This window comes from Dryobates pubescens, chromosome 37 (assembly GCF_014839835.1).
Source record: "Dryobates pubescens isolate bDryPub1 chromosome 37, bDryPub1.pri, whole genome shotgun sequence".
In the NCBI taxonomy this organism is placed as follows: domain Eukaryota; kingdom Metazoa; phylum Chordata; class Aves; order Piciformes; family Picidae; genus Dryobates; species Dryobates pubescens.
The window spans coordinates 132,081-144,103 of NC_071648.1; the positions used below are offsets into that span (position 1 = coordinate 132,081).

The window sequence follows — 12,023 nt, forward strand, 5'->3', positions numbered from 1 at the left end:
CCTGCAACCACTACAAACATCTGTGACATTCTAATTCCTCAGAGACTCTGCACTGAAGAGAAATTGTTAGGTGTATGGAATCGTCCCAGTAGGAACTCTACAGAAAACAACATGAATCTATCCTTCTTTCACTGGAGTAATGGATTTTGAACTCCCACCAGAGAACTACAGAAATATTTAAACAACATTAAAGGGAGAGGGGGAAAAAAATGGCAGCAGTAAAAGCCTACAAACACTGTTTAGGACACCGAAACATGATGTACATAACTTCTGAAGCTCCCAGCTGACTACTTTGCTCACAGCTGACTACTGTGCATCAATGACATGTCTGTAGCAAGAGCAGGAGAAATAAGAACAATGAAAAACCAACATGCTTTGTACCCCCTCCTGCCTTTATTATTCATCTACCCACCCACTGGTCCTTTGACACAAATACACGATGACAACCAAAACAATTCTAGAGTAAATCAGCTGTGGTTCTCTCCCATCTACTGCTCTCCTACCTTTCCTTTTCTTGATGGCTTTCAGAGAGTAGAACTCCTTTGATATCCGATGTTTTATGTATCTACAAGCATACAGCTGAATTTACATACACAGTACATGGAACTCAGGTTAATAAACCAATCCACAGGAAAACTAAATGAGCCATCCTCACTAAAGACATGTCTCTGAGTAACATATATCTTGCCTTGGAACCATCACATAATAAATGTATCTATCTCAAATACATTTTCAGAGAGAAGCAAGTAAGCCTGTGGCAAAGGGTAAGTGCTTTGCCAGGAACCCAGACTCTAACCCTTGTTCAGAGCCCACGGCTGCTACTAGAAGGATGTGGTTTGTGGACCACCTTCCTTGCTATGTGTGATTTATTACAAGCTGTATTTTTAACTCCTTAATGCTCAGATCAACAGTTTCTACCCTGGCACTGGTACTACTGACTTTTTCTAGTGATTGCAACAGTTCTTTCACACCCCCACAAATCCACAGTGCTGCACCGTGACGTTTTCTTTAGAAAAGCCATGGTGAGAGAACTTTGCCATTTTGATTTTTGCTTTCAGAGATAACAGTTCAGAGAGAAAAACAACTATATTATTGTACAAAATGTTTAAGAATCCTTAGGAAAGTTTTCAGTGACTGTTTTAACTCAATCTGCCTATTCCACTTCCTTATCTAGAGTTTCATCTGGTTTTCATTTTAGACTGGAGCACTCGCTTATCTCACCCGAGTCTCAAAAATATGTTCGAACCAAGCTGGTCTCCATTGAGGGGGAGGAAGGGGAAAAAATACAATAAAAAAAATCAGCTTAAAATAAATTTATTAATCAATACAAAAATAAGCATGCTGGAAATTGAGATACATAAATAACATACAATGCAAATGAAAAAAAAATGGAAAACGAGACAGGAAACTTAAACAACTGAGCAAAAAAAGTACAACACAAAGGCTAAAGGTAAAACTGTAAAAAGCATTTACATTTCTAATGAAATGTTAATGATGCCGACAAAGGGGAGGAAAAAAAAACAAAACCACAAAACTAAAACAAAACCAAAACCAACAAACAGCTAAAAATGCTTGAATATCAAGAATTGCTATTACTGTAGCACAGGTGAACACTAAAACCGTTGCAGACTTCCAACTTCCAGTGACTAGCCTCTATCATCACCTTCTCTCAGACCTGCTCACCAGACACAGTGCAGGCATGGGTAAGTCCTCAGGGCAGACCTAACTATGGTCCCAGCCAGCAGTAAGAGCCCTCTGCAGCTGTGGCAGATCAGAACAAGGATCTGTGAGTGTAGGTAAGCTACAAAATAATTGGTCCAAAGGAAGTCTCCCTGTCTCCTGATCCATCCTAACTAGAGGCTGGCTTAAATTCTGAGATAGGCTTCAAAAGCATGTATTACAGAACTGTAACATAGATTATCTACCTAAAGTAAAGATTGTGTAAGCTGTACCCTAAATAGTCTCATTATGCATCTTAAAGGTCTAGCAGTTTCCTTAGTTTTTAATTTCCCATGCAGGACTTGCCTCTGCCACAAATTTTGTACTTAACTGACAAACAAATGCAGTCAAGATCCGAATTTTCAAGTTGAAAGCCAGATGGAATAATTTTCCATCCTCAACCATGGGGTTAGAATTAGCTTCAACTGGGACTAAACAAAACAAAAAAAATCATTAAAATAAATATGCAGAATTAGGTCAAGCAAACCCTACATCATTCATTTTCCTTTTGTAATTAAATCAGCAATTTAACCAGCAACATGTCATCACTCTTGATACTTTTCATTAGCAGCACAGACACATTCTGTTCCCTCTTACAACTGAGGGTATTTCAGGTGAAGACATGTAGGTGTGCAGGATCTGAGTACTTATGTCTCTGTAACTCCTAGTTTACTGTGAAATCCTCTAACAGGTCAGGCATTTTTAGAACTCAAGCCTTTACCTTTACTTCATGTACTCTACCTCCAAGAAGTGACAAACCTAACCTTACTATCAGTGATGGAAAGTCTAAAAGATATTATTCAGCAATCTACATCTGACATTTATTATTGACAGCTACACAATGTGTGCCTGACATTTATTATTGACATCTGCACCACAGACGGGCCTCTTCATCCCAGCAGGACTTCAATTTCACTGAAAATTGGCGTTCTGTATTGTTTTCACGTAGACGTTTTAGTCCTAGGCTTCAAAAGACAGGAAGCCCATCCTTTCACTGCTAGATAAAGATCATTCAGGCTTTAGTCAGCTGATTTCAAATGTTTATGCAAAAGTAACAATACCTAAACAGAGTAATTAAGAACAGCTTGCTCCCTCAGCTTTGCTTTTTAACTCAAGACACCCAGATGGGTCAAAAAAGGAGCAGGAAAAACTTAACTCTCCCCTTATGCAAAATTCACTCCCTTTGGAGCTTTAGGCAAACTAAAAAGGGAAAGGGACTGGGGGAGAGGGCAGGAAGGACAGGTGGAGGTGTTACTGAAGAATTGTCTCTCATTGTCTCTTGAAACCCTCAGTTAATACCACTTATCACTTGGGTGAGTCTTCACCAGTTCTACAAGCAGGGCTCTGCATGATGTGTGCACGGGGATCAGATATATCAAATCATCTGCAAACCTAGACAGGGGAAAACTTTATGGAGAACAATTTCCAAAGATTTTTAGCATCATAAAGAAACTAATAGCTACAAATGGGAAGAATTTAGCATGTCTGCTCCCTCTGTCCAGTGCTGCCTATTGAGCCTATTTGAAGCTTACACACCGCCAGATCAAGTTATGCCCTACTGAAGAAACTCGAAAACCCATGAAATTATGCAACGAGCAGATGCAGTTGTCTGGAGAAAAATGCAAGTCCTGTTCCTTAGCCAGCTGACAGAGGTGCAAACTCATTATCATTTTTAAAGGAGCAATTCATGATAACTTCATAAAAGTTTGCTCATGTGCAAGTAAATGAAGCCTCTGATCCTACAGACAAACGTGCGCGTACACAAGCAGCTAGAAAATAAGTTAATTGTAAACAGTTTTAATAAGCTTTACCTATCTGCTTCACACTGGAGATATTTCCTGCTCCCTACGTGGTTATGACTCTAAATCCAAGCTTGCTTACATTCCTCTTGAGGGTGGAGCACTGCAGTTTTAGTAAGGCAGACTACTTCTGAGTCATAGCTACCAGCTGGCAGCAGAAGCAGCTAGCAAGACACTCAAAACCCTTTGGTATGAAATCTTTCTGCTGAATTTAGTTAACCTGCAAACAAGGCAGAGATTTTACCCCCTTCTCTCAGACCTCCCTAGGTTATTCTGCTCTTTTTATTTAAATGTTAGCATTCATAATTATTAAAGGTCTGATGGAAAAGAAAACTCTTGGCTAGCCTGGCATATCCAAAGGATTCAATTCTGTTCAAAGCAATCTGAAAGCTCACATTAACAACAAAACAAAAAGGGTCTGGTAATAAGATGACTCAGAACCTATCTCCACTTGGTAAACAATTACTTAGAAATCCATCCATTTGTTGTCTTTTGCTGACACTATCTTACTGGATATTTTAAAGTAAAATCCTTCTGTGCTGACCCTGACAAGAGGCCATCTTTAAAGTTCTTGCTTAACTCTAAAGTTATTCACTTAAAGTTCCCAGAGAAAAACAAAAAGACATAGATATACACCCAAGTGGTATATATCTTTGAAAACACTCAGCTTTACCTTTTTGGGGGAAAAAAATAATATTTTCATTAACCACAAAAAGCCAAGTGAACAGGTTTGGGTTTTGTTGCTCACACATCCTTCTCCACGCCCCCTCCCTCCCAACCTTGAACTTTTGACAGTCTTTTTGGTATAGCATACAGAATTTACACAAAAGGAATATAGAAATGAAACACCAGGCAAACAATGTTCAAATCAGAAGTTTAACTCTAGAGATGCTTGAGGTTTTTGTTTTTAAAATGAAGGATTTAATGAAAGCAGACCCCATTCGTTTAGCTCTGCTCTCCCCGACCTTCCATTCTATACACTACGGTTCTGGAGATGTCCTCGTTTGATTCGGGTGACACTTTTTTCCATACTGTTTCTTTTAAAGCAAGTTCTTGCTGGAGATTCTCATAGTCCATTGGTCCAAAGGAATGCTAGTTGTTCAAGCAACATACATTATTTATTAGTGTATTTGAAGGACAGAAAAAAAAAGCCATACTTGCAGTCAATGCTAACAGACTCACCTCTTCATATCAACTGTTATTGTCTCTTCCAGTTATCATAGAATCATAAAATTGTCAGGGTTGGAAGGAACCTCAAGGATCATCTACTACCAACCCCGCTGCCATGGGCAGGGACACCTCACACTAGATCAGGTTGCTCAGAGTCACATGCAGCCTGGTCTTAAAAACCTCCCTGGGCAACCTGTTCCAGTGTCTCACCATCTTCATGGTGAAGAATTTCTTCCTAACACCCTACCTGAACCTACCCACTTCTAGTTTTGCTCCATTCCCCCCAGTTCTGTCAGTACTTGACATCCTAAAAAGCCCCTCCCCCAGCTTTCTTGTAGGCCCCCTCTAGGTACCGGAAGGCCACAATAAAGTCCCCTCAGAGCCTTCTCCTCTCCACACTGAACAGCCCTGAATCAAGCTCATTCCACAGGAGAGGTGCTCCAACCCCCGATCACCCTCATGGCTCTAGCATGTTATTTAAAAGAAAAATAAAAAAACATAAGAATCAGGTTTCTTTTAGCCATATACATGCAAATAGAAGCACTCTAAAAATCATTCTACTGCCTCTTTTCCTACTGAGATCTTCATGTCTTAGTTAAAACATTAAGGGTAATAAAAGCAAAGAGGTTTTCGCCATCTCCAGTATCCTCATACTTCTAACTGTAGCTACCTTCCTAGAGATTGCTTACACCACTTCCTCAGCCACAGGCACTTGCCTACAGTACTGTAATGCCCAAATCCACAGCAGCTTGGTGCTCTCGGGGATATCACGGTGAAAATATGCCAAGCGTAAAGCTCAGGCCTTGCAGGCTGAGCCAAATAGCTGCTCAGAGCTTTAGCAGATGCAACCAACAGAGTAAAACTCTTTGCAGCTGTTATCACAAACTACTGATTTAATCTAGCAAGGGAGATGAGCTGCATGGAATTACTAATCTAATGTGGAATCAGACTACACAAAACCCTGTCAAGAGTGTGGTGCACCCAGGGAAGTGTCCTCTACTGATGCAAACTAACTAGGTTCCTACCTGCAAGCTTTGACGCAGTACATGTCATTGAGCATGTTTAGAGAGGAGCTCCCCGCGTTGCTTCTGGATGCTTACAAGCAATGCCCACACCAACCAGAGACAGCAACTTACCCGCTGATCACCGCCTTCTCTGCGAGGATCAAGCTTTTTGGCAAAGTGTCTCAGATTATCGTAGTTATGGAAGTTGCACAAAGAAACCAGATCCTGCAAACGGTTAGAGAACATACAGTCACTGACTGTGTGTGAGAAATGGCCCATTTCTCAAGCCTGTTGAGAGCCTTCTGGATGCCATCTCTTCCCTCAAGGGAGTCCAACACACCACACAGGTTGCTGTCATCAGCAAAGGTTGCCCAGAATGGTTGTGGATGCCCCCTCCCTGGAGGTGTTTCAGGCCAGATTGGATGAGGCCTTGAGCAACCAAATCTACTCAAGAGGCATCCCTGCCAATGGCATGGGAGTTGAATTAGATGGTCTCTGAGATCCCTTCCAAGCTGAGCTACTCTATGATCTTTATTAGCCATTACAAAGTGCTCCGCAAAATCTCTTCTGCTTCTAGGCCACAGCCCTTTCAAAAACAAGAGATGAAGCTCAACAACTGGGTCTGATCTCTGAAGATATGTTTCATGTCAGCTTGTCTAAAAAATTGGGTTAAAAATACATCAGAACAGCAAGATTTCATTAGAATCCTCTTCTTTTGAAGAGCTGCATTTCCACTGTTTTGAATATTGTTCACTTTACAACCAAAGAGGAAAAGAGGTCTATAAATAGGACTCTACAGCTTCTAAGGCTGTGTACAAGAGGCCAGCTCTTTCATTTCTTACCGAAGTGCTCCTTTCCAAAGCTTTTCCACAATAAATCTCTCCAGTGTTTCTGGCATCATGCTTTTGTAGTGCTGAGTTAAAGCCTCATTTATTACTGAAATACAATGTCCCACCTTGGGCTTTCACCCTCGGAACAGATGAAAGTATGGCAAGAGTAACAACTCACTATTTAACTCATTTAGACCTCAGCTGTACTAACCAAAGCTCAGTAAACAACAGCTGCAAAAGGAAAAAACAAACCCAAAACTAAAACCAAAAGAAGCCTCACTAAAGGCAAAGCTACTTACATGACAAAAGTGTATTCCTTTAACACTGTTGCCCATCTTGTCCAAAGGAGGTGACCAGCACATCAAGCCCATGACATTAGGAACAACCAGAAGAATCCCACCAGCAACTCCAGATTTTGCAGGAAGACCAACCTATGGAATAACCAGAGAATTACTCTGCAGACATTCTTCACTGTTGTAAAACAACCCATCAGCATTTCACTGAAGATCATTATAGAAAATGTAGATGTGGAAAGCACTTTAACCTGGTAAAGCATTATTCTTCACTTCTTTTTAGACAGACAATAACCCGAAGCACAGTTGGTGGCAATCTCGGGTACATGACTGCAGTTATTTGCTCTCAGTACCACACCGCCAGCCATACAGTAAAAAAGAATTTCAAGTAATTATGACTAAGTGTCCAGTTCTGGGGACCTCAGCACAAGAGAGAGATGAACCTGCTGGAGCAGGTCCAGAGGAACGACACAGAGATCATCATAGGGCTGGAGCACCTCTCCTGTGAGGACAGGCTGAAAGAATTCGGGCTGTTCAGCCTGGAAAAGGCTCTGGGGAGACCTTAGAGCTACATTTCAATATCTGAAGGGGACCTACAAGAAAGCTGGAGAGGGAACATTTAGAAGGACTTGCAGCGAGAAAACGAGGGGCAATGGTTTGACACTGGAACAGGGCAGATGTAGATTGGTCATCAGGATGATGTTCTTTACAGTGACAGTGGTGAAGTACTCAAACAGGTTGCTTGGGGATGCAGTTTAGGCCCCATCCCTGGAGACATGCAAGACTTGATGTATTTCTGGGCAACCTTCTCTAGTTGGAGGTGTCCCTGCTGACTGCAGGCTGTAGGCTGTTTGGACAGGATGACCTTTGAGGGTCCCTTCCAACCCAGTGCAATCTGTGAATCTATGAATCTGTAAGCAGCAGTACACAAGTGGCTCTCTACTGCTTCTAAACAAGGTAGTAGTACAAAGCTATAAAAATCTTCATGACAGCACACAGTAACTTCCTTGTCTACAACCTAGATAAAGACACTGCTGTTTCCCTGAGGTCCTTCTTGAACTGAGGGGCCAAGAACTCAAGAGTGATGGTTTTTCCTTATGTCCATGTGGAACCTCCTCTGCTCCAGCTTGCACCCATTGCTCCGTGTCCTGTCACTGGACATCACTGAGCAAAGCCAGGCTCTGTCCTCCTGACACTCACCCTTCACATCTTTATAAACATGAATGAGGTCACCCCTCAGACTCCTCTTCTCCAAGCTAAAGAGCCCCAGCTCCCTCAGCCTTTGCTCAGAAGGAAGATGTTCCACCGCCTTCAGCATCTTTGTGGCTCTGTGCTGGACCCCTCCAAGCAGTTCCCTGAACTGCTTCCTCTTAAACTGAGGGGCCCAGAACTGGACACCAATATTCTGGATGTGCCCTCAGCAGGGCAGAGTAGAGGGGAAGGAGAACCTCTCTCAACCACACCCCTGTTAATCCACCCCAAGGCACTGTTGGGCTTCCTGCCCACAAAGGCACATCTGTCTACCATGACCCCCAGGTCCCTTTCCCCTGTGCTGTTCTTCCACAGGTCAGGCCCCAACCTCTATCCTCACAGCTCTGTAAGCAGTAACTTTAAGGTCACACAAAGCACCACAATGAATTTTATTTCTGTGCAATAAGGGAAAACTCAAAATGCTAAAACCATAATGCTGAAAACACAACCAATATGCAGTACATCTTGCAATGCTTTCATGCAAGAAACATTCTGCTGAGAAATAGAAGCATGGTACATATGCTGTGTACAACAGCCACTTTTACAACACACAAGGACACCTCGTGAGCCTGAGTTAGTGAAGAAAAGGTATCTATCTACAAAAGCTTTCTTCTGTTCCTCACTCCCCTACAGCAGGTCTTACTCAGTTATGTTATTTCCAGTTACACCTGCACCATGACCTGTTTCTCTCAGGAACAGCCTTTCCTAAAGGACAGCATTTATGTTCTGATGTGATACGGATTCCCAAATGTGAAGTGGCAGAGCACAGTAAGAGCTAGAAGGTACGGTGTACTAGTGGAGCCATGAATCCTTGTTGATGTTTCACCATGTGGTGTGTTCAGTTTCTAAACAATCCCTCCTCCACAAGCAAGCAAGCCCTGGAACAAGGAAAAGATTAACCTTCCTGGTTAGCTAGAATTAATATCTGAAGAGTACTTACATGGAAGGCAAACTGCCCTGAGAAGTCATACATGCCACAGGAATGCATTAAACTCAAGGTATTCCGGACTGCTTCGGGACTCAGCACTCTCTCACCAGTGATTGGGCAAAAGCCACCATTGGCCAGGGTTGCTGCCATCACACTTGCTGATTCACATGTTACTTCTATTGAGCAAAGCTTATGAGAAAGAAAGAGAGATTATAAGAACTGGTACCTCGAGTATAATAAGGCCATCTACAGCAGGCTCAACATTATGCCTCTACAGAAATAACATCTCATAAAATAACCTGCAGCATAACATTTGTTACAGATGATGCTAGGAGCATCAATTAATATGGTCTGAATTTTCCTACTATAAAGATCCCAGTGACACTGTTTGTAAGCCCTCTTAATAGTTTGGGACAGATTTTAAGGGTTAGTGTCTCTGTTTGATTCCCCCCCACCCCCTCCCCTTATGTTCCTTTGAGAGGTGGAGGTCTGGATAACAATCTCAGTATTTTGCATCTGCTTAAAAATGGCAAAAGCCACAAAATGACTGTTTGGGTTCTTTTCCCCATTTTGAGTTTGTTTTGTGTGGTGGGTTGTTTAAAGCCTTAGAAGACCCCACACATTATTAAAAGGACATTTGAAAGCTGCAAACTCTAGCACATGCAAGTCTTAACGCCAGCATCTCCTGCTGCTGCAGCCTCATTTCACCTTTCTCTCGTATATACCAGATATTAATGATCCAACCACACCACAGCTTCTCCCAGGATCCCTGCTTCAGTACAGACTATACATACTTTGGTGACACATCAGGAAATGTGATAAGATGCCATCACCTGATGCTGCCTCATTTCTGCAGAAACCAAAAGATAAATTGGTTTCAACCTGAAGCTGAAATGCTGCTCTGAAAAGTAAACAAACTAGCGCTTGTATTCTTGCTTTTGCCAAACAGTCATTACATGATACTTCATGAAGTTACCTAAGCCAAGTTTGCATGAGTGGTTACTACCTGGAATTCTTATTTTCCGGGTGCCAAACTCAATACATCCTAGTCCAATCAACTGGAGTTGCAAATCAAGAGATTGTCAGAGACGCATCTAAAATGGCAACTGTGTTTTAAACATAGGAAGTAATACATAATATCACCTGCTTGGAAAGAAAAAGTCTTTCTACCTTCTCATTTTGTACCTTGGTTCTCTAAAAATGAGAATAATCCATCCTCACTTTACAGAGATTACAGGAAAAGAAGCTTATTCCTGTTCAGAAAGTTCCCAATGACACAAGGGAGGAAGGAGCACTAGAGAAAACCCAAAGAAATAACTAAGTCATTGAGGCGGCATCTGGGTAGTGTTGGGAAGTAAGCCTTGGAGAGTGAGAAGGAAACAGAATTTCTGCCCTTTTTTGGGGAGTATGGAGTGAAAAGGGGATCTTGCAAGGGGAAATAAGTAAACGAGTAAATGAAAACGACAGACAGTCAGGAAATCAGGGATCAGAACGCAGGAATACGAGGCCAGATTAAATCACAACAGGAAAGTCATTTGGGGCATTCCTTAACCTTGTGACCAGCTTTGCACTCAGCATTTCAGGAGTGGAGGCAGTGGGATAGGAAGCATTGAAAAGTCAAATAAATTAGCAATTTTGTTCATAGAATCCTATCACAGGTGGTCCTGCTCTAGCAGGGGGGTTGGACTGGCTGATCTTTCAAGGTCCCTGCCAAGCTCTAACATTCTGTGATAGAATCACAGAATGGCTCAGGTTTAAGGGACCTCAGAGATCATCTACTTCAACCCCCCTGCCATGGGCTGGGATGCCTATCACAATTAGACTTGGTTGTCCTGCAGTAACAGAACTTCAGAGCAGACTACTAGCTTATTCTTAAGTTTCCAACTCAACAAGAGGTCAGCTGAGGCTAATCACATATGCCTTACTTCACAGAGAGTCATTTGAGCAGGTGCATCCCAATACAAAGAACTCAGAACTAGCATTAACAGAAATATCATTTGCATAAGCAAGAGCAAGTCTTGTGAATCAAAACCAGTTTCATTCTGAGAACTACATTCTAGATTTTTCTTTCAACTATCCCAGACAGACTGAACCAGTAACACAACTTCAACTGCCTCTTGAGAAGTCTATGCAGCAGAGCTGACCCAACGGTGAACGTTTTAACATTAGGAAACCCTTACTGAGGAAATAACCTCACACTTGCCAAGTTCTCATTTTGTGACAGTTCCAAATAACTCACTGACAGTTAAAAAATAAAATAAATAAAGGAGGGGGGGAGGAGGAATGCATGTGACCAGATTCTGTGTTGCCCATAAGCACTGAATTAAAAGGAGATTTTCTTATTATTTCATTTATGCCACTGCCTTCAAGCTTACAAGAGCATGCATATTCTCCTTTTAGCTACACACAGACTTTAAAGTACTTCACAGTACAATAAATAGCAGCAACCCAAAGAAGCAGAAATATTTTGTCAAACTCAAGTAACAGAAGACATTTTAAGCTTCTATCTACTAGTGTTTTAAAAATCATTCCTTGTAAAGACACCTAAGTACATCACCTAAACAAAAGCCAATCTCCATGCATGAAATGTACATCATTGTAGTCCCATAATTTAACAGAAGCTGGCAAGTTTAACTATAAGCTATTAAAACCTTTATATCTATGTCAATAAATCAGTTTTTACTGCTTGCAGCAGTTAATGAGTCTCAACTTTAAAGTCAGTTACCTGAAAATAGAAGTCTAATATAGCAACCATATCCGTGCCTTCAGGAAAGCACTGGGGAAGATAAAGAGAGAGAGTATTTAGGTTCAATTATCATGTTTTTTTCACTATCACTTTTAGAGACAAAGATATATTCTGGTCAGCATGTTAAGCATTAGGCAGATTTAAATTAAATATTTATGTAAGTGTCAGAAGTGGAAATATTCAATCAGATCAGATTTAAAGATAACACAGTGATGGGAGAGTCAATAAGCTAGCTGTTGAAAGTATTTTTCAGCCCAGCTATCAATAGCTTCAAAGCAGCAAA

The 12,023-nt window shown here is 41.5% G+C and overlaps 1 protein-coding gene across 1 annotated transcript in view; it reads right to left on the reverse strand.

Annotated features, from left to right (window-relative positions):
• GLS (glutaminase) overlaps positions 1-12,023 on the reverse strand; it is a 71,018-nt gene that overhangs the window by 22,480 nt on the left and 36,515 nt on the right. The window contains exons 11-14 of the mRNA XM_054177016.1: positions 11,720-11,770; positions 9,007-9,183; positions 6,822-6,953; positions 5,825-5,917 (exon numbers count right to left, since the gene is read on the reverse strand). Coding sequence (XP_054032991.1) covers positions 5,825-5,917; positions 6,822-6,953; positions 9,007-9,183; positions 11,720-11,770 — 453 coding nt within the window. The remainder of the gene's footprint in view (positions 1-5,824; positions 5,918-6,821; positions 6,954-9,006; positions 9,184-11,719; positions 11,771-12,023) is intronic.